This window comes from Cupressus sempervirens, chromosome 10 (genome assembly GCF_028749045.1).
Source record: "Cupressus sempervirens isolate cs-2001-9-10 chromosome 10, ASM2874904v1, whole genome shotgun sequence".
NCBI classification, from domain to species: Eukaryota; Viridiplantae; Streptophyta; class Pinopsida; order Cupressales; family Cupressaceae; genus Cupressus; species Cupressus sempervirens.
In genome coordinates, this window is record NC_143127.1 from 333,006,297 (window position 1) to 333,030,901 (window position 24,605).

Sequence of the window (24,605 nt, forward strand, 5' to 3'; positions counted from 1 at the left end):
AGAACCATAAGATCATAACAACATGACTTTGAATTGAATAGGGAACTCATTATTAGCACAATGTGAATTCTAGTTCATTTCTCAATTTTTGTTGAAAAATGAAATGTCATCATTTTGTGTACTTCAACCAATGTCGAGTTGATTGATGTTTACAAAATGAGCATTGCTATTGGTGTATCTAGGGATACTTCCAATTTTTGGATGGGTATTCCATTGTTGATTCTATCTTTAGATACCATTTTTGTGATCTAGTGTGTTGAAATTGTTCCTTGCAATATTATTTTTGCTAAAATTACTACTATAATTTTTACCATATATATTATTGTACAAGGCTAATTGGTTATTTGAGACATGGTGTTTTTTATATAATCTAGCTCAGTCATAACATTGTTTTCTACCTGAGCGAATAGTGCAACCTTTTCCTCAAAGAAGACATCTTTTGGGGGTTCATATCATGGGTAGGTTATAGCTACATATGAAGTAGGTAGTGCTTATTGTAATGGGATTGGAGTTAGCAAAATGAATTGGCTAGGAAATTCTTGCACTCCAACATGGTATGGTAATACTATCATACTAGCATGAGTTAGAACCATCATATCTCTCTTCCATTGGGTTTGGCTAATTTAGTAAAGGTGACTACTTCTTCGAAGACCTCTTCTAGGTGTCAATGTTTGTAGCAAGAAATCTTCTTAGAAAATAGTAGTGAGGTGGTCCATAGCGTTTAAATAGATTTGAATTATAACCCTTATTGGTATAGTGTAAGGGGTTTCCAACTTGTGGTATGCCATGTGAAAATGATGATTGAAATGTGAGATAGTCTCTCTTAAATCCCTCGTGATAGATATGAACTGGTGTTGTATCACAACCGGATTGATGAATATTTTGAATTGATTCAAGAATGACTTTTCAAAAGTTTCTTAGTTTAGAATAGATAGTTGTAGCATATTTACATACCAGTTAAATGAAACCTCTCCCAATGTATATAGGAATAAATGAAGGACCACATTCTTTTCTTGAATATATTTTTTATTGCATATTTTTTTGAAAATATTGATGTGATCTTGGACTATCTATGTTTCTCCATAGATGAACCTTAGGTATAATTTCTTAGGGTTTTGGGAAGGTCATTAAGTTTACATTGCAAGTTGATTGGTCAATTTACTATGTTTCCAAAGAAATTCATGGATGGCTGGTTAGGTAGAATGGTAGCTGGGGGTAAATTTGAATGTGGAATAGATGAAGATGATCAGATTTGAAATGCAAGTGGATATATCCTTGGTATCCCTGATCACTATAAGGCTTGTGAAATTGATTGAGTTCTAGGAACTCATGTCCCTTAGGTGAGGACCTTAATGTTTGTTGAAATGGAGATGGTTAGTCAAGACCTTCCAGTTTGTATTTACTTTGAAAAGAGCATCTTGTAAAAAGTGCTTTTTATGAAAACTACACCTTCTAAAAAGCACACCATGTTAAAAGTGTACCTTTTGAAAAATGCATCTTCTAGCAATGAAAAGCTTCAAAAAATACAAAACTTCTAAAATGGAAAAATAGTCATAAAGAAGCTTAGTTTTTTCAACAAAATGGTTTTCTAGCTATCCTTCTAGTGCTACATCTATTGAGTGGTCATTTTGCATAATACTAGTTGGAGAAATTCTCTTGAATCTCTTTCTTGAAAAGGTGATTAAAATGAGGAACTCCAAGGTTCCAAATGATTTTTTTTGAACCTTCAGGGTAACTCAATTATAGATAAATGTGAATGTTCACAAGGAGGCTTTTGTTGGTATCTACCAATTTCACAGAATTTTTCTGAATCGTAACCAAAAAATAATATTTTTTTATATTTTCTATTTTATGATGAATGAAATTTCTATTTAGTACTAATATATAAATTCATATTTTAAAAACAAATTTAAAAATAAAATAACAAAGATAGAGTGAGAAATTTTATGTAATAATAATAGTGATTCTTTCTCGAATTTTTTGCGACAATAATAATTTGTTAGCATAAATAAAACACCAAAACTAAAAGATCACACAATTATAACAACACAATTAAACCATTAGTTTCATCATCACTCATGAACATGAATTCACAAAAAATATAACATACTCTAGTAAGATGTATGACACTTAGGATGAAAACACCAATAGCATTTATTATTGGATCGAAATATCAGCCTAGAGTACATATTGCATCCATATATTAAAAAGAAATATTTTCCTTCTCTTGTGTTAGGAGTGAGAGCTCTTCTAATGAAAACTCATTCTAAAAAATAATAAAATAAAGCTAATTACATATAAATTGACTTGAAATAAAATAAAACTAATTCTAAATTGTGCTAAGTAGGCCTTCCCTCTTGTTTATATCGATTAATGGGTGCCTGACCCTCTACATGACTTAAAACAATAAAAGGAGAAGCAAATAAGAGGAGAGAAACCATAAAATGATTTGAGAGTCATTGGGACTTCTAGCAATGGAAGCTTGGCCTTCACTACGCATTTCTAGGGAGTTGAACTACCATTAAAATGCATTTCCAATACATGAAATGCTAAAAAATAACAATTGACAGTTAACTATAGGTGCATTGCTTCATCCTCAAAAAAATCTAGTGCCCCTCTTGATTTGGCACATGTTTTGAAAATCACACCTTTAATAAAGTGTGCCTTCTAAAAAGTGCATGTTGTGAAAAGAAAACCTTCTACCCGGATCAAAAAATACCAAAATTTTGCTAAGTGGCAAAACTCAATTTCTGGCATCCTGGTTTTCTTCCCTTTTAGACCAAAATAATGTATGGATGTTTGTTCTTGAACTTTGAGATAATCATCATGAGTTCCTTATCTTTTGCTCAATCCAAAGACTCATGCTTAATATAGACCACCTAGAGGTAATTACTTATCTCTATTGTGGTATCTACAAAATCTTCCAATTTGGAATCTAACTTGAGTATTTCTTCTTTTGTCTTGAAGATATGTATAACATCATCTTTAGATGATTCTGCCTCAAATAATGCTTTATATTGTATCGCAATTGTTTGTACTAAAGAAAGTTGAGTCCTTGACTCATGGTCAAAAATCTCTAGGATAGTGGTATTATATTACTTATCTGTCTCCCATAATTGTTTCTGAGGTTTATTCTTTATTTCTTGAAACATCATCATATAATCCTTTCATAACTTTATGATGCAGTGACACCTTCTCTATCCAATCATCTATCTTATCCAAATCTTCAACTGTATATATTTCTATCAACATTCGGTAACTTTTCGCTTTAATAATTTTTAGTGCCTCCAAATTATTGGCCCAAGTATGCACTTCATCCATTAGCCCAAAATTATGCTTTATTACAGTAACCAATTTGTTGGAGTTATTCTGAGTGTCTTGCATAATGTTCAAATTACCCTCTATAATCTATGGCACTATATCTTCAAAAATGTGACACCACCTTTTCCAAGCATCCAAAAATGAATCATTTTCTCCTGTGGCTTTTCCAATCTATTTTTTCTCTAAAGAAGCCCCTAGAACAAGCTCTAGATGATTGGGATCTAATGGACCCACTATCTCATTCAAATATCCCATAAGTAGCTCATTTTTCTTTCTCAAAACCAAGATATCTAAATCACCTTCATCCAGCTGCGAAAATACATGCATAAGGCTTGTGGTGATTAAAACCTTAGATGAATTCATTGCAGATTTTCTTAGCATTGTCTCTTTTATTTGATAGCCTTCTGGAGTCAAATATTTTGTATTAGCATGAGTAGGTAAAATGGAAATGTGTGCCAAAAGATCATCATTTTGATTCTTCATGATAAAAGGTAATGTATTGGTATCACCCTTGCACAATTCAAGCTTTTCGACCACTTTTAATAATTCAATTATACCCTCTTCTTCGGGAACCTCTACATGTCTTCTTTTATTAATTATAGCCTCCCTTTTTAACCATGTTGGAGTTGTTCCCATGGGTGACATATACTATGTAGAAGTTGTAGGTTCAGATTCTATTCCTTTCCCTTTTATCACCCCATTTTGGAGTTTTATCATGTTGAGGGGGACTACAAATTGAGTTGATATAGCTATGTGAGTTGAAGACTGGTATCTATCCTAGGAAGCATTTGTTCTCCTTAATCTATAATTTTTCCTTCTTCTAATATTTGATTTGTGTGTAATTGGATATATTCCCCTTCCTCTAAGGTCTGACTTTTAGGTTCTACTATCGAAGGAGGTAAGACAACTAATTCTTTCTTCAACTAAAGAGGTACACACAAAAGGTCCTCTGATGCTGTGGAAGGTATACCAAGGGGCCCTAGTTTAGGTAAAGGAGGTAATTTTTTACAATCCTCTCCTAATGACTCATTCTGAGGGGTATCTCATATCCTCTCCCCTACCATCTCCATACCTAGTGGTATGAAATGAAAGTCTAAAATGTTAAAGACATCAGTTCCTTTTACTTCCATTTATGTTGTCAATCCCTCTTGTTCTTCTTTTGAGGTCTCTATATGGATGAGATCTCAAGGAATAGAAGGTGTTGTCTAAGTCAAACTCCTCCTCCTTTCTTTTTCTGTAGTCCTCACTGAGCGGGTCCTCTTGTTAGGTGGGACATATTCAATTTTCTCCGCATCTTCCTCATCTTGTACCTTAGGGATGGTTTCTTGAACCAAATGTGATGGAGTGTCTTTCTTATTTAACTTTCTTCTCTTCTCACTTATCATTGTCGTCTTAGTTTGAGCTCTTTTAGGCATTGACGGGGATGCCTCTACCAAGGTTATAAGATCTTCCTATACTGGTACCCCTTCTTATGTGGGTTGAGTCTCTTCTCATTTTGCTTGAGCTTCTTCTTATGTGGTCAACCCTTCTTGGGCTTGCTCTTGTTGATATCTCACTCGAGTGACCCCCTTTCTATTCTTTCTCTTCACCCTTTCTATTTGAAATTATTTTACCTCTCATTCATGCTAATGCACCATTTCTAACCTTACCGATGACTTAACATGGTATATAGGAACTATGATCTTTGTTTCATTTCGTTTCTTTGGTCGATCAGTGGCTTGTAGGGTTGGGGATTGAGATATCGGGTACTAAGAAAAAGGTTTCCTAACTCATTCCCTTATTAACTTAATAACAGGTTGAGCCCTATGATGAATATCATCATTCTCTTCTTGTCTGATTTCTCCATTCATAATGGGCCACTCATATATCTAATCCTTATTGTATAAGGTATCCAATACCTTAGGGGCATCCTTGTTCCATTCTATGAGGGGTCTATTTAGGTTAAGCACCTTTTTCACAAGTTGTAGACTCCTTCTATAAGATTCCCTGGTCTAGACATCATACTCATCTACACAATTTATTCAATGATCTTTAAGAGCCATCTTAGGTATAAAGTTTTTTCGTACCAAATCTTGTATCATTCTAATGTTGTGAAAGTATGGGCGAGGTGATTGATAATCCTCCAAAGTATTTTGGTTCCCTTCCTAATCAAAATTAGTAATGTCTTGTTTCTCTTTGACCTTAAAAGCTCCAATGGTGAATTGCTAGACCCATGTCTTCTTATGTTGTTTTCTCACCTTAGGAGAAGTAGAAATCAATTGCCTTCCTATCTCTAATAGTAGTAGTCTATCTGATTGTTATCATGGGAGCTTCTTTAGGTATAGTAGAGTACTAGCTACCCTAATATAATAAAATGTGTTGAATTGAATGAAATAAGCTCTAATCTATACTATCTGTGCTACTACTACGACTAATATTTTCTTTGCATAGTCTCCTTCTATAAACTAATTGATGGCTATGATGAAACCATCATTGACTAGCATGTATTTAGGGCTCTTGAAGGGAAGAGTATTTTTCACAAGTTGCAGATAGACTATATATAACCATGCATTTGCATCCTACATACTCACCTTCCTAACCAAACCTAGGTAATTTTTCATCTTGCCTCTAGAAGATATACAATGTAAAAGGTCATGTAGAAGTGGTGATAATTCTTCACTAAAATTAGTTCCTCATCTATATTTTTGGTAAGGATCATAGTCCATTCAGTAGGCATCTTCTCTGTTTTGATAGTCTCTATGATGTGTACCATCCATGTTTCTAAGTGACTGGCTACAGGGAGGCCCATTACTCTACTCAAAAGGACTATAGAGTAGCCAATCTTATCTATCATGTAACCTTGAGTCATATCAACCTTTCCTCTTCTCTAGTTCAAATGTGTCCTATCAATGAGGTACTTTCCTTGTACCATTTCTTTCACTTCAGACTCATTTTCTCTATACCACCTATCCACCATGTCATAAGAGATTTGTAAGTATTAATCTACACAAGGTAGATGGAAGACCTTATTGATGTTACAAGGCATAATATACAAGATGATTTATTTAGTCACACTTTTAACCACTTTCTCTTTTGACACATAGTGGTGTAATAGAGTCATAATCATCTCTGATGATTGGAATGATACCATATTAGAGGCCATGGTCAGTAGTCCATTGCTGATCAATGCAGATACCATAGCTCACCTCTCCTTATACTTGATGTACAGTAGTAGGGAGGCATTATGTTTGATATGTCCTAGCTCTGTGTCTCGAATTTCTAAGTGGCTGTCTCCAAATTTGGATTTCTTGGGTGCTCCTTGATATTTGAACGAAACTAGTTTCGATGCAATCTTTGCACTCATAGAGGATGAAGATGATGCCATTTTCTGCACAAAAGATAAAATTCAATATTTATTAATGATGAAAAACTAATACAACCTTAGAAAGATGACCTAGCTAGAAGAAAACTAACAAAAAAAAAAATTTTCTCGAAATCCCTAATAGTGTCTAAAGTGTGCACTTATGCACATGCATATGTCTATAAGGTGTACAAATACATGCATTTTTTATTACTACAAAATATTTTTAAAATGTAATTCACATATTGTGCATTTAGTGCACATGCACATGTGTGAAACACACACACTTTGATGTGCCTATGGAGGGATAATTGTCTCTTCACATAATGTGTATGTTATGAGGGTGTGCAGATGTGCATGTGCATATATGTGCACCTTCATTTTACCTTAGATAAAAGGTAAAATTACTAGTGTGAAGGTGCTTTTCTAGAGTATCTATGCAAATAAGTGAATAGAATGAGGCAAGAGGAGTCATATTTATAGGTGGAGGCTCGAGCGTGTGTGCACCTCTAGAGTTGCACACCTGTGTATGTGCGCCTCTAGGATTGGAGGTGAGCATGCATGTTGCACACTCAGTGCACATGAATATGTACACATGTATTTTGGTGCGTAGTTGCACTTGTGGAATTCGTTAGCCAATTTTTTTTCATTTTTTCACTCACTACTGCATTGACCTGAGTGACAAGATATCTTAGACTCTAGACTTAGAGGGAGATCATGATCCATCAAGGTGCCTAACTGGGTGCTTTGAAAGAGATCACATTAAAAGAGTGAGTCCCCATAATGAGTTAAAAATAGGGCATGTATTGTGAAACCATAACAAATATTATAATGTATTATTGTAGGTCATTATTAAGGTCAACTTAGTTTATATTGGTGTATTGTAATATGGTGAAATCTTTTTATAATGGTGTGCTCAAGAATACTTAGATGGAAGGATCAATTATAAGCTAACATATTTGTTTTTGGTAAAAAAAGTATAAAATATGCTTATATCATCATAAATTTATCATAAGTGGAAGACTAAACAAATACGAAGGATTCTCAAACTATCATTACTACGATACATTCATTTACCAACAATATAAATAATATACAAGATTCATTCCAATATCTAGAATTACATTAGTTAAAGCATTCAATTAAAAAATATAATTTACAAGTTACTTAGAAAAATTAACCATACAAGTTCATTTTCAGCATTAAGTATAATTTAAAGAGGTAGATTACCTAACCTTTTATAGAAGGGTGTGATAAGAAGAATATTTTGAATTGTGAAGATATAATTCAAAAATGGGTATCGCAAAACCCTAAATCGAATATGTAGAAAGGTCTGGAAATACTCACTAAATAAGGTACAATGAAACAAATAGATTATTATGTGATAAAACTGATCTAGAAGCCATGTGATAAAATATTCTATTGCATGACGCAAGAGTCAAAAGTGGAAGATCCTTCACTAAGGTATCACACACTTAATGCATTTATAAATTAGAATTATATTTTCCAGTATGAAGATATAAAAGATCTTGATTAGGTCTAGTTTGTGAAGGACAAATTGATGGTTCATGCAAAAAATTGGTGGTAGGAGAATTAATTGGAGGGAAAAGGAAGATGAAAAGATAAAATCCCAAGGTGATATCTTAAGGTGGATAAACTAAATTGATAGTAAATTACCATAAATTATGAATTTGATTTTTTAGAAAAAAAAAATGCAAGGGTTAAAGCAAGCGGGAGTATCTGTTCAATAGTATACAAAATAGTTCTATCGAGTCCTCATAAAAATATGCCATAGACAAGCTAAAAAGGAGAAAATTAGCTATTACCTTAGTGGGTTTAGGCCAAGAATTCAAGAGGAGATGAGTTTGGATAGAATGACTAGAATTGAAGAGGCATACCAATTTTCTTTAAGAGTAGTGGAAAAGTTGAACAAGAATTTTGAGACTAGGAAAAGTAGTATAGATCATGCTAGCATATCTAATAGACAATATTATAGATTGTGCTAGCATATCTAGCAGACAATCTTACAAAGGCCAAAATAAACATCAGAAAAAGAAGGATGAGGCTAGTGGTAGTAAGAATTAGAGAGGAAATAATTTCAATTGTTTCCATGATCAAAATAATAAGGATAAAAGAGGAAGAGAAAGATGAGAGTGACTAAGAAGAGGAAGCCTTCATGGAACATGTTTCCACTATGAAGAAGAATGTCATTAAGCTTATGAATATCCTCAATTCTAAGGAAGGACAAATAGGAGAGATGAATGATATGTAAGAGTTGTACATGTAGATGAAAATGCCAAGTCATCATATTCTTAAGATGTTGAAATAGGAGAAGTCCTAGTTAAAAAAATAGTCTTGTACAAAGATGCTTCTGAATAAAGGAAACTGGACAAATGGGAGATAAGTAGACCCAAAACTGAAGATTTTGACAAACACTTAAAGAACAATCATGAGGAGGTGAGGAAGCATATTTTTCAAATTAATACATATTACAAGGCTAAGGGAAATGAAGAAAAGAGGTATAAGGAATTTTAGACTATAGATCAAGTCATGGTTTATTTGAGGAAGGACTGATATCTAGTAGAAACAAAAAATAAGTTGAAAGAAGTTGTTTTGACCATGCAAGATATTGAAGAAGCATGATTTAGGAAATTCCTATGAAGTAAAGTTGTCAAGTGAATATAATATTTCACTAGTATCTAAATTTTCAAATATGATAGAATATCATGAAGGAGGTTTTGTAGGTGGGGACACGTAAGTATAGTGGAGTATTATGACAAGTACTTCAACCACAAAAGGCACTGAAGATATATTGGATAATCATATTGGTAGAAGTCCAAGGAATAAGACATATGAAGAATATATGGTCAAATAGAAATGATAACCTATTGAAGATTAATCTTGCCTTGCAAAGGAGTAAGTAACCATATTAGTATCCCTCTGAGCACCTGAGTCATGATAGGGATACTTGTCAAATTACCCTAGGTATCTGATGTAGGAGCATTCTAGGTGAAAAGGAAATCTTTTACCAGCCAAAAATATTTCTTTTTGTCATTTTCAATAAGGGTTGTATCAGTGCACAATTTCCTTTTTGGAAAATTACTATTTTTTAGTAAGTCTATCATTCAAGCTTAGAATATTCTAATTTTATAAGGGGAGGTTCACCTTAGACATATTAGCCTATTAGTTTAGTTTCATTGCAATACCATCTATTTTGGTGAAGTATCAATAGTTTTTTATACAAAATATTTCAATTCAATTTTGAAGGCCTTAGAGGCTTTAAAACAAGGTTAATCCTTGGCTAATTTTGGTTATCTTTTAGATTATTGTAGTTTAGGAAATGTCATTTTTGAAAAGTGGTTATAATAGCTAATCAAAGTTATGACAAAAAATTCTTCAAAAGTTGGGCTATCTAAATTTACAAAAAAAAAAAATTTAAAATTTTGGCCAACTCTAATGTAATAAAATTTGAAGATAAAATAATTTAGGGTTCGTAGTCCTCAAGGTTAGGGCTAAATTTTTCAAACCTTCTTGGGAATTGGAAAATTGCCTATATAAAGAACGCATGTAGGGTTGTTTGAAATAGTTATAGGTGATTATTGGTGGCTTTAGCTTATAGAATATTGTAAGGCACATACCCATGTGGCTTCACATGTGGTATTTCTAAAATTTGTGTATACATACAATTAGAGATGATAAGAAGTCCATTTTCTAATCTTGCAAATTGTTTTTATTTCTCTATTTCAATTATATGCTTGTGATATTAAGGGGGAGTTCACTTAATTTAATATTATTGTTAAAGCACATATATATGTATATCTACAAGTAATGAATGATAGTATTATACATCTACCATCTATTCTTGTCACAGACTAATTCAAGTAATCTAATCTATCACCATAAGAATAACTTAAATTAAGATGAGGTTGCACCAAAGTACAAGTACAAAAGTGAGGTCAAGAGGACAAGAGAAGGTGGGATAAGTCAACAATATCTTGCATCTTCCACTCATCATTCTCCATTAGTGGTATAGTTAGAAACACATCCCAACCACATAGAACCTTTAGGCCCATCCTACCATGCTTTTGGAGATAGAAACCAAACCCTAGTCACATAAGACACAGTTACAAAATTCTTTTCATACACTAAACAAACTTGAAAAACTCAAGAGAACAAAAATGATCAAGAATGAAATGTAGGTTTTTAGGTCACTATTCAAAAATATCTGTAGGATACTAAATAGGGACTCTAGTGGACTGTAGTCACTTGTCAAATACTATCCCAAGTAGTATATGAGTATGGTAACTAAACTCCCTTGGGTGGTCTCACATTGTACACTTGTATTAACTTTTGCATAAAAATGACTATAGTTAAGACATATAGTCCTTGTATCACCTCCCTCAAAAGGCATGACTACCATATGGATTTGTAGATTGTTAAAGTAAACAATTAATTATTAATTATTTATTCTATTTACTTAGGTTTACTTAGGTTAATTCATTCATTTAATAGTTGTAGTGATGAGTTGTTGACAACATGAGAGTTTGTTCCTTTCTAGCATGTTCCACCTTTTTGTGGAAGAGTGCTTAGTTGTCAACCTTATCTTCTACCACTTTCCAGCTTGTTCTACAAGCTTCCATGAGGCCTTTATATTCGGGCTCTCTCATTATATTTTCACATCTCAATTTCATTGTAAATACATTTTCATTGTTTTGCAATATGTTCTCTCACAAGTCCGTTTAGGGTTTTTCCAAGCTCCACCTCTTCCTTCTTGGTTTCCCTTCGATAGGTTATTTGCATGCAGATGATCTTGGAAAGCAATGGAGTTGGATTTCATCAACTCCTACATAAATCTTATATCTTAGGTTAAGTTTTATTAGCACATCTTTTATTTCATTATCAATTGTTTAAACCTCTCCATGTTACCTTATTAGCTACTTCTAGGATTGGATAATATATTATGAGAATCCACTCGAAAAAGCTACCCTACATACCATTTCTTATTATACATTGACTTCTATAAGGCCATACAAATTCCAAACGAACCTCAAAAAGAATAATTACTCAACAGATGTATAGCCAAGAGTTTGGATCTCACAAGATCTCACCATAACACACTCATGTACATGTTGGTGGGAACAACCAACTCCAAAAAATATAATAAATAGAAATATCCAAAGGGCTAGACTTAGGAAGTGCAATATCAAAAAAAAAAAAAAAAAATCACTTGGGAAAGCAATTCAGAAGAAACAAAAAGGAAGCACAACATCTTAGAGAATACAAGTACAATAACAAAACTCAATCAACCACTATGAAAAGAGAAAAGATTCCCAAGGTGGTATAATATTTAAATAATCATGGGATATAAACATCCCTACATGATTTAGAATAAGGCACACTATTTTTATTAATCCAAAAGGAACTCAAGATCATATAAGTCATATTTTCACAAAATCTAATAGGATTCTAACATCAACATTCTAACTTAAAAAGGCAATTTCAAGGCTAAATATAAAAATTCCCAAACATTCCTATGACCATTCTAATATATCCATTTTATCCTTCTAAAAAAGACCAATTATAATAAAATCTCATTCCTTCTCAACATGATGAATGGCATGCTCTAGATAGCATGCAAAATGGTTTGGTGAACAAAAAACCCAAATATCAAACTTGGAACATGGCTATGAAATTACAACCTCTTGTCTAAAATCTATCCAATAACATAGTTTGCAAATAAAATTTGGAATTTGGGAACCTCACAAAAATTTGGTCGCATAACATTGTAAAATATTTCAAACCCCACATGGGCAAACAAGAAATACTCACACCTACCCAACTGGGTAGAAGAAAGTAAACAAAATGTGGGGGAGCACTAGTTTTCATCCCACAAACTAGTAACAAATTACTTCATTTTGATGAAGGCGGTTCCCCTTAATACCAAAAACACATAGTTGAAACCAAGGAATAACAAGAATTTGCGAGAACAAAATATGGGCTTCTTATTAGGGTAGAAGCAAGAAGTTAGGTCTCAATTCTATAGAAGTCTACAGATTGAGATCATGATTAGGCTCGGGTGCCCAATCCAAAACTCATAAAATGGGCACCTTCTTTTTTCAAATTGAGCATCCATTTTTATTTTCAAAAAATGGGTGGCCATTTTTCACCCATTTTTATTTTCAAAAAATAGGTACCCATTTTTGGAAAAATAAAATTTAAAAAAATGGGTTCCCATTTTAATTTTTTTTGTAATATTCTATTTTTTGGGAGATTTTTTATGCATTTTAAACATTGATTTTACATTTTAAAAATGGGCACCCATTTATTACAATATGGGGTGAGATTTTTTTCTCTTGCCTCAAATTTTTGTTCGAGATAGGCTTGGTGAGACCATTCCTATGCCTTGACCTCTCAAGTTTTGGCTAAGGTATTAAATTGAAAAATTTATGCCTTACAATAATTTTTAGAGGGTCTTCCCAATCAAATTATTTTACAAAACAAAAACCCATTAGAGTTCTCATTGGCCTAATTTCAGAAGTATAAATTTTATAGTGTTGTGATTTTATTTACTATTTTTGCATTATTTTTAAATCAAAGGTGGTAACTAAATGTAAAATAGATCGAGGTTCACTAAAGTCTTAATAACTTTTGTATTTTATAATTTAAAAAAAATTAATTTAGATGTTATCAATCTACATAAAATTCTTTTGAAGTTAAAAAAAAATGAAGATTTTTTTGAAAAAAGTGAAATTTTGATCAAATTATGGTGTTCAATAGATGAGAGGTTTTAAGATTTACCTTTATAGTGAATTAAAAATTAATAATAAGAAAAATATTTAAGGAAAAGTTAAGGAAAATTATTTTCATCAATCTTTGGTGTGTTAGATAACTTCCTTTAAAAGGATTTACAAAAATTCATTTATTTGTGTCAAATTACATTTTCAAAAAGTAGATTACGAACACTACAATTTTTATTTCTGATTTTTAAAAAAAATTTCAATCTCTAAATGCATCAAATTTTGACATCAATTGATGAGAAATTCCAAAAATAGGAAAAAGACTTTGAGTTTTTGCCCAAAAGTGAAACCCAACTTCTTGTACTTACCCATTATTTCCATAAATGTTGAATCGCTAGATTTTTAAATATAATATGCAAACCCTCATGACAACCTTCTTTACAATCATTTACAAGACATAGCTTTGAACTACCATTGAAAGCTATCCTAGACAATTTAAAAGCTTTCCTTATATGTGGAATCACAAAATTTTAAAATACAATATGCAAACCCAAATGGCCACCTTCCTTACAATAATATGGAAGATAAGGCTTCAAACTATCACCCAAATCTGTAATAGATAATCAAAGATTCTTCCATATATAGGAAATTTTACATTGTCTTGGAAGTTTCTAGATATCAAACCCCCTCAAGGCTATCCAACCTTAAAATTAATTACAAAGTTGGGTCAATTCAATTATAACATTTATTTTGGAAATTTTGGTAGGCTGGGCAACATTAGAAGACTATAATTTGTAAACCACTGACTCAATTGTCTCTTATAACCCCATTCCACAATCATAATTTTTGATCTATATGGCCTTAACTCACACAAGCTCAAGTTGGCCTCACTTGGAAGGCCATTTGGAGCTTGTAAGTCCTCCAAAACTATAGCTAAAGTTTTATACCAAAATTCCACACAAGAAATTCACAATAAGTGCATCAATGCTCATGATATAACATTGAGCTCGATAGTGAGGCTGATATATCCAAGAAAAAATTTCATGTATCAAATTAGGATATTCATAACATGTGTGGCTGACTTACTAAGTAGGAAGGCACCATGGAAAAGAACTTTGTATCGAGACAAACCTTATTCACTAAATAGAGAAGAAATTTTTTTGAGCGATGAAAGATTCCTCTAATACCTGAGATGCTCCTACATTGGACACGTGAGGTAATTTGAGAAGTGAACTCATCATGTCTCATGTAGTTAGAGGAAAACCAAGACACTCAATCTCATCCCAAGCAAGACTTGATGATTATTCTACTATCCTCCCTTTCCATTTTACCAGATACTCTTCATATGTTATGTTCCTTGTACTTTTGCTAACATGACTATCCATTTTCTCCTAAATTGTCTTTGTAGCTAAAGTATTTGCTAGAATACTCTACTACACTTCTGCAACTTAATCTCCAACCAATCTTTCATTATATTCTCTCATATTTGAAATGTTAAATAGTGGTAAAATATTTAGTTCAATAGAAAACTCTACTTCACATGCACTTCAAGGATCATTATTTTTATTATCTTGCATGAACTCTTTATTTTTAACTTATTATATGTACCCATTGAAAAATGTTCCTTCCTCAAATGAATCACAACCTCATCCCCAACTTGAAATTCCTTATACCTCATTTTTTCATCTTCCTTAGCCTTGTAATATGTATTCATATTTGTAATGAGCTTCCTCACCTCCTCATTGATGTTCTTCAAATAGTCTACAAATCTTTAGCCTTTACACTACTTATCTCTCATTTATCCGAGTTCTTTAATTTAGGATCATTTTTGGGACTTCTCCCATAGACACTCTGGAGTGATGATTTACTAGTAATTATTGTTGATAGAATTCGTTTATGAAAATTTTTCCCATTAATAAAATGGCATCCTAGAGTAAAAGCACAACCTCTATGACCTTTTATAAAGAAAAATGATATCATGATCCAACTTTTCAACTTTAACGACATAAAAATGGTATTTTTGTTTAGAATTTGAAGATGATGTAAATAGATGAAATGTGTAGAATTGGATGATTTTTATTCCTATAATTTTTATAATTTTTTTGAGTAAAAAATTATTCATTTAAAAAAAATTTGAAGTCTCTTTTTCAACTATAAAAAAGGGTGTAGTTCTCATCAAACAAGTATATGAAAATCATATTTTTTTGTTCTGATTTAAAAATATCTTAAAGATGACATGTATAGCTAGGGAACAAAAAATGAAATATTTATTTTTTATGTATGTTTTTTTTGTTATAAGTACTCAAGGTCAACCTTACTAGAATCGAAAAGTTTTTTCCTCTCGTCAAAACTTCCCTATCAAATCTACACTTTAAAAAAAAACAAATTACATAATCCTAAGGAGGACTTTCTCTTCTAGAGGTAAATATATTTTTTATTTTTTGGTATGAATTAATATTTTTTCCATTTTTGAGGGAGCATCTTTTGAAATGTTAAAATATCAACTTATAATATTTTGAAATTATATCAATGTATAACTAATCAAACACATTGAAATTTATATAGTAATGATATTGAATCTAAGATCCATAAAAGGGTGCTTTTAGTTTTTGAAAAAATGAGTTTCAATAGAGAAGTAAGATTTGACCAAAATAGGTTTTGGTATTCTAAAAGGTGACATAGATATTTTTTTTTATCCCCCATCATTTTGTCTTATCTCAACCAAAAATCTCGACAAGTTTCTAAAACTCCAATTCAAAAATTAAATCTATCCATCATTTTATGGATGGTGTTATGAATTGAACTTCAAATTTACCTTTAATTTCTTTGCTAATATATAAATACCCAACAAACATGATAGCTCAATCTAAAACTATGCTATTTGGTAGACTATGTAGTCTCACCACCTCTCTAAAACATAATTCTTCATCATGAATATCACTAGTCTTCTTATAGGGAATGAAATTGAAAACCTGTCAACCACCACAAATATTGAATCATGTCCTCTATGAGTCCTTGGTAATCCAAGAATGAAATCTATGTTGACATCATCCCATGGATTCTTTCATATAGGTAATGGATGATACAACCCCATATTCTACTTCACTCCTTTTGCCATCTGACATAGTTTGCAACATTGAATAAACTTTGTGACATGTTTTTGAAACTATTGCTAGCAATAATTATCGACAACCAAATTAAGATTTTTATCTCTACCAAATTTTTCAACCAATCCACTGCTATGCTTCTCTTTAATGATATTCTCTCTCATTGAGCTTTTGGAATGCATACTTAACATCCTTTGAACAACATACCATTATGGATTATGAAATCCAACTACTTTTTCTTGTCAAGCACAATGGGTTCTATACAATCTTTCCAAGCTTTACCAGAATTAGGATCCTCTAAATATAAACTTTTAGTTCCTTAATTGTACCACCTAAATATGCATCTCCATTGAGAAAAGTTGTCTTAAATTAAGAGTGTGTACAACTCTATTAGGCTTCCAAATTCTCTGTTCCAAAACAATGTATAACTCTATATAAATTTGACCCATTTGAAATGCCTTTGGTTCAACTTTCATTGAATATTCAAATATTACAAAGCTTGATGATCAGTAGACAAAGAAAACTTCCTAGGAAGAAGATGGTGTCTCAACTATTTCAATGCTTGAACTATAGTATAAAATTTATTATGATAAATAAAATAATTTTGTTTTGGCATCATTCAACTTCTTATTGAAATAGTAACAAGTCTATCTTCTTGACTCAAAATAGATCTTATTAGTGTACCACTAGCATCACAATCTATATGAAACACCTTATTAAAATTCGGAAGTGCTAAAATAGGTTTTTTTTTTTTACTTTCTATTTCAAAGAATTGAATCTCTTATCTACTACTTTAGTCCGCTTAAACTTTTTTCAATCTTCTCTCATTATTTTAGTGAAGAGTCCACAAATACTACTAAAACCTTAGATAATGATTCTATAAAAATTATAGATTCCATGTAAAGATCTCACTCTCATGGTACTCCTTGGAGTAGGCCATTCAAGGATAGTCTTCACTTTCGAAACTACAAATCCAACGTACACTAATTCATTCTTCACAAAACTACACTTCCTCAAATTTATTAGCAAGTTTTTCTCCCTCAACTTCTCAAAGCCCTTACTGATATGGATGATATGCTGATCTAGTCTATTACTAATGATCAAAATATCATCTAGATAAATAATGATAAAGCTACTCAAAAATTCCTTCGGTACCTCATTCATGAGCTACATGAAAGTGCTTGGTGCATGGCTTAGCCTAAAGGGCATGACTAACCACTTATATAATTCTTCCCTTGTCTTGAAGGTTATCTTCCATTCATATCCTTCTCTTTCCAAATTTAATGATATAAACTCTTCAAATCTATCATTTGGAAACACAAAGCTCCATTCAAATAGTCCAAAATGTCATCCATCCTTGGCAATAGAATTGTGATCTTGTTGATAGATCAATAATTTACATACACATTCTCCATGAGCCATTTTTCTTTGCTTCTAGAATACTATTGGTACAACACATGGACTTAGACTCTCTTAAATCAACATCTTGTTTAATAACTCATGTACTTGTCTACTCAACTCATTGTTTCTTACAAGCATCATTATGTGCATTTCCTTATTTGGAAAACTAGCTCCTAGAATCAAGTCCATTTGGTCACTGACCTTCCCCATTGGTGGTAATCCTTCAAGAACAATACTGGATACAATATATGTAAACTCTTTCTACAAATATACAACTTATCTAAGTGTCTCTTGTACCTTATTTTTATCATCTTTTGGAATTAGAGAAAATATATATGCTCACACATTATATGCTCTAAGAACTACTTTTGAGCAACAAAACATACTTTGGGAGCACTATAAATCTTTTCTTCTTTCTTCTTCAATCGATCCATATTATTTTTTAGTCAATCCTTTATCATTTTAAGTATAGGTATTGTCACGACCATCATGTACAATATTCCTATTAAGCTACCATGGAATACCTAGAAATATATGGTATATGTCCATAGGTATGATATCACAAAGTATATTATCCTTGTAGCTTCCAATCTTTAAGTTCACTGGGCCCTACTCATTGATAGTGATATTGTGGTTATTATGCACCCAAACAATATGTTAGGGATGTACATATTTTTGCCTCTTTAGTTTTAACTTTGTGACAATATTTTCTAACATTGGATTGTTAGTTCTACCACCAAGAATGATCACATAAAAGTACTTATCTTCACACTTATACTTTGTATAAATAGGAACCTCCTTTGATCAGGTTCATTCTCAACACTCAAAAAATCTCTTCATTTAACTAGGACTTGTCCACTTTCAACATCTTTAGAATGTGATGATTTGGCATCTTCATGGACATCCAAAACTCTAGACTAGCCTTCAGGTTCCCCTACCTATCCACCCTTGGTCTTGGGGACATTCAAAGGCCCTATGACCTTTTTCTCCATAGTGAAAATAGGTTCTACAAAAACCTCATCTTCAAAATCCTTTCCCTCTTCCGCTTCCTCATATATTGAGGAAATTCAAAGATCCAAAGGATTTGGTGTCTTGCATCTAGGAAACTCACTCAAGATATTGATATAGCTATCTACTCCCCATAGCCTCCTCCCACCACTAGGGCTATGCCATTAGAAGAGTAGGGGCGTAGTCAAGATGAGCTCAATTGCACTCCATATAGGGTCATATATACGACTCCACTGAGGGAATCAAGCAGAACAACTAGCTACATCCTAATAAGGGGGGGGGGGGGGGTAAGAATGATCTCGTTCATCTAGAGCAATGTTGAACTTGAAAAGGAACTTGAGTGGCCTTTAGACCAATCACCACAAAGGAAGCTTCGACAGGGTGGGAATTAACTGCTTCTCTTTAGAATAGTACCTAGCAGACCCTATAGAATGGTAGGGAACCTAGATGACCATGCACAATATTGAATGAGTTTGGAATGGTTGCAAGGGGATCTCAAATAATAGACAGGATAATGCAAGCCTTAGTCAATAACTAGATCTAATAATGGAGGTTTGATCATTTGAGTTGGACCATAAATTTCAAGGTAAAATTATATTTCTCAAGCATCTAAGTTAAAACAATTTGACCTTAATGAAAATATGACAATCGTGATTAAATGGAAAAATGTCAAAGATTCTATACTAGTAGAAAACATTTTCTATTTAAGGGATTAGCTCAATATTCCTTATTAATTATGAAGTTCAAGAAGAAAGTGATTGCCAAAAGGATAACTGAGAAGAACTATATTAAGAGGATAAAGAAATAGTAGTGATAAGATGATGATTCAGTAAGTGGATCAGCTAGAAGGGATAAAAAGGAAGAAAAGTAAAGAAATAGAAAAGAGATTGAGAGACAAAGAGACCTTAACAAACAATGTAGTGGTAAAACCTGATAGGTCATTTCACTATTACTCTCTAACCATTGTATAGAAAAATATCTTAACCAAGTGGACCTCATAATATTATTTTTATATCCATTGTATGGTGATATTTTTTTGAATATTTTGTATGTCCTTTAAAGTGTGTTATTGTTTAGATATTTGAAGGAGAGATAAGGTTTAGATGTTCTTTGGTAAAAATCCCCTAACAAGGTCACATTAATAATGTATATGTAACCTTCAACAAGGTTGGCTCCTAATAGAGCTTACTTTAGAAGAGTGAAAATTTTGAGTATCTAGTTCCAAGATGGGTTTTTTCCTTCACATGGTTTTCATGTTAAATGCTTGTGTCAAAATTTTATGCATACTAAATGTGTTGTATGAATATATCATGTTTATTATTTATTGTTGCAACTCGCTATAAGCTATAATTTTTCTCTAATGCTCGATAAAAAGAAGTTAAATGTTATTTGAATGCTTAAGTTGAATGTTTGTTTTACTTACTAGGCTAGTTATCTTAAATACTAAATATTTTAGGATAATTTAAAAGTGTTTATAAGGTTTGTAGCATAACTGGTTATAACTAATTAACCCCCTCCCCCAAGTTACCTACCTACCCTTTTGTATCTTTGAGCAATGAGCTCTACGTAGTGAGATTAAATGTATCCACATTCCCACAATATCTTTAACAAGATGAATGTGATACTACATTATCTAGTGGGTTTTATTCCCACCATGGTATTTTCCTAACATAGTTTCTACATTAAAATATTTGGTGTTAATAAGTGTTTCTTTGTTGTCTTAAATAATTACTATTACAACTTGGTCATATTTTGAAAGCTTGACCAATTGAGATCTATGAGGGAAGCCTTTAAGAAGGTCAATCTCATGTTTGATGTAACCAATTATGCATATTAAAATAGAAGGATAATTATTAATTTAATCTAAAAGAAAATAGAGTGTTGGAAAATTATAAAGAAGGATTACTAATGTTGAACCTCTGACTCACATATCTAAATCTATCACCAATGAGAATAAGCAACTTCCAAATAACATGAGATCCATTAAAGCATTATATAGTGCTTTTTCAGGTGCTAGACACATGAATGTCATGGAATTGGAGAATTCTCATAAGATATGGGTTCAATTAGAATCATTGCATGCAAGAGACAATTGTGCAAAGCAAAAAATGATACAAAATTTGAAAGAGAAGCTTGAATATTTAAGGATGAGTGAATGTGAGAATATTAGTACCTATGTGCAGAAGGTGATAGATAATATTATAGAATTATATGCATTGGTGGAACCATATTCAAAGATGAAAAAGTCTGGAAGATATGCATATCATTTCCACATTCTTGTGGTAAAAATGTTTGTGAAGTTGAATAAATCAGAACAATGGATAAGGTGAATAAATATTCATTACTTGGTAAGTACTATTCTTTTTAAATGACTATATAGTATAAAACATGCATTTGATGTACCCTATGTCACACTTTGCAAAGGAAAAAGGCTAACAAAAGTTTAACTGTTCACCTTCAATGACATAGAACTTGTACTATTATTTAGAATTTGAAAATGAAGTAAACTAATGAAATGTGTGGAAAGTGATGAAGTTTTGGATTATAATTTTTAAAAATTATTTTGAATAACAATTGATATATTTTCCTAATTTTTATAGTTAAATTTTTATCTGTTGAAAATTGCTTAAAATTAGGGGTCTAGTTCGCACCACAAAAGTATATGGAAATAAACTTATTTCCCTTTGATCTCAGACTATGTTATAGATGAAATATATAGCTAGAACAATAAAAAATTATAATTGACTTTAGATCTATATTTTCTCTTTTATAATGATTGAAATTTTAACTCACTTGAAATTGGTAGTTTTCATTTCCCACCACATTTTTCAAAATAAATCTATTCTAACAATAGGAAACATTACACATTCTTGAAGATGACTCCCTCCACTAGAATGCCATATAATTTTTAATTTTTTTAATATGATTTAATATATTTTTCTTTCTCAAAATCAACATCTATTCAAGTGTTAAAATGTGTGCTTGTAGAATTTTTTAATTACAATATACTATATTTAATTAAAAGACTATAAAATCTATATGAGAATATTCTTAAATTTGAGCTCTATAAAATGGTGTTTATATATTATCAAAAAATATCATAAAAAATAGTAAGAGTTAGTGAAATGCCAATTTTTTAAAGTAATTTTATTTCATTAGTAATTTGATACAAACTAGTATAAAATATGCATTTAATAGATATTTCCAATTGTAAAAGTGTGAGACCATATATAACTAAGATAGAATGAATTTATCTATATCATATGTTTGAAAAAAAAAAAATTTAGATTGAAATACTCAAATTTAGTCATTCCGATAAGTCAACCTGAAACGTGACACAACTGTGTACTTTTATGCATTTTCAGTAGAATTTTTTCTAAGGTAGTATCCATATTTAAATATACTCATTCTAAGCATAAGATAAAGTGTGAATTTAGTAAAATTTCTTCAAATTTTAATTTTATTCTAGCTATGGATCTACACATGTTAAGGATTTGGAAGAGATAAAAGAATATTAAATGAAGTTGGAAGAGTTAGAAGCCTTAATTGCAAAGAGAGCATCTAAATATGTAGATAAGTATGAAGGAAGATTTCCACTAAAAATTCATTTTTTATTTTTTGTAATAAGATTGGTCATTTTTCATGTACATGTACATAGAAAACACCAACACACAAGCCTACAATGATAAAACTTAAATATCATGAAAAATATTACTATTCTAGTGTAGGCGTGATTGATGATCATTTAAAGAAAAGAAAAGACAATATTCTATTCATTACTATTGGAGAATTGAGTCTTATATGTCTAAATGAGGATATAGCACTAATTAAACATGTTAAAAATAAAGATGAATGTGATAGATAATGCATTTTCACATCATATTACGGAAGATAAGAATACATTTTTGAAACTAGATAGGTATGATGGTGGTGTTGTTAGATTTGGTGATAACACTCCTTTGATAAAAGGAAGAGGTTCTATTACAATTGATGGTAAGAATAAAATTGATAGTGTCTATATGTTAAATGATTAAAGTCACAATCTTTTGAGTGTTTGGAAACTTGTCCATGAAGGTTAAAACTTACAATACAAGGAAGAAATATGCTCATGTGATATTGCATATTATGTTGAAGGATTGAACTACAACTTGTTGAGTGTATCACATTTAGGTAATGTAGGTTGCAACGTTTAATTTGGAACTAAAACTGCTAAGATCTATGACACTGATGGAAAGCTGATAAGAAAAGGTGAACAAACTAGGAGTAATTTATTTTACCTAGATATGGAAGATGCAACATGTCTTGTTGTTAGATTTGATGATGTGTCACGGTGGCATAAAAGGTTGTGTCATGTTAACTTTGATAATCTGATCAACATTAGCAAAAAGAACAAAGTCAGAGGGTTGGCAAAGTTGAAGAAACATGAAAACACATTGTGCAAACAAAGTCAATGAAAAAGTCTAGTTTCAAAAGCAAAACATACACTTCCAAAGAAGTAATAAAGTTAGTCCATATAGACTTATGTGGTCCAGTAGAAGTGCAAAGCTACCTAGGAGACAGATACATAATGCTATTTGTAGATGACTATTCCAGGATGATGATTGTTATGTTTTTGAAGCAAAAATATAATGCATTTCAAATGTTTAAGTGGTATTTGGCTAGAGTTGAGAAGGAAATAGGAAAGAACCTAAAATGCCTAAGGTCAAATAGAGGAGGTAAGTTCACATCAAAAGAGTTTGAAATATTCTGTAATCACAAAGGTATCAAAAGGAAAACATCAGCACCAAGAACTCCAACACAGAATGGTATTTCTGAAAGAAGGAATAGGTCAGTGATTGACTGTGCTAGAACCTTGATGATGGAGAAAAATGTTGCACTAAAGTATTGGAGAGAAGCTATAAGTACTGCAATTTACACACTGAATAGAGTTCAAGTCAAGAAAGGTACAAATACAACATCTTTTGGATTATGGTATGGTCACTCACCTAATGTTAAATATTTCAGAGTATTTGGTTGTAAATGCTATATTCTACAAGATACTAGAAATGGCAAGTTTGATGCAAAAAGTGATGAATGAATATTCCTTGGATGCTCTAGTAAAAGTAAGGCATATAAATGTTTGAATGCTAAGACTAATAAGATTGTGGAAAGTGCAAATGTAAATTTTGATAAGCATGCAAAAGTTTAGGTTGATGAGTCCAAGCAATCAGAGGATTATAGATCCTTTGTATACTTCTATGAAGGAATGACTTTTGAAGACTATGCTGCAAATTAAGTTGGAAATCAACAAAAAAGTTTAGTATCTACTGAGTCTTAGCCTGTGAATGTCAAGTTGCATTCATAAGATGAGCTACAGAATGTAGAAAATGCATATTCCGATTCTAAAAATAGTATACATGAGAGTAATGATGAAGTGCCTAATGAAGAAGAACAAAATGACTCTAAAGCTGAAGCATCAAACATGGAAAGAAGAACAGAACCAAGATTAGCCGGGTATGTGAGGAGACATCACCTTGTAGATCAAATCACTGGTGACAAGGATGTTAGACCAATGACAAGGAATAGACTCACGAATGAATCATGTTTGCTGAGCATGAGTGAACCTAAAACAATGAAAGATGCACTACAAGATGATGACTAGTATAAAGCCATGGAAGAGGAGATAGATCAGATTGAGAAGAACAAAATATG

General features: G+C 31.8%; 1 protein-coding gene across 1 annotated transcript in view; it reads left to right on the forward strand.

The window, feature by feature from the left end:
- The window catches only part of LOC149533965 (uncharacterized), a 217,401-nt gene that overhangs the window by 88,604 nt on the left and 104,192 nt on the right, over positions 1–24,605 (forward strand). Inside the window, exon 4 of the mRNA XM_089805941.1 lies at positions 23,327–23,349. Within this exon, the coding sequence (XP_089662067.1) occupies positions 23,327–23,349 (23 nt within the window). The remainder of the gene's footprint in view (positions 1–23,326; positions 23,350–24,605) is intronic.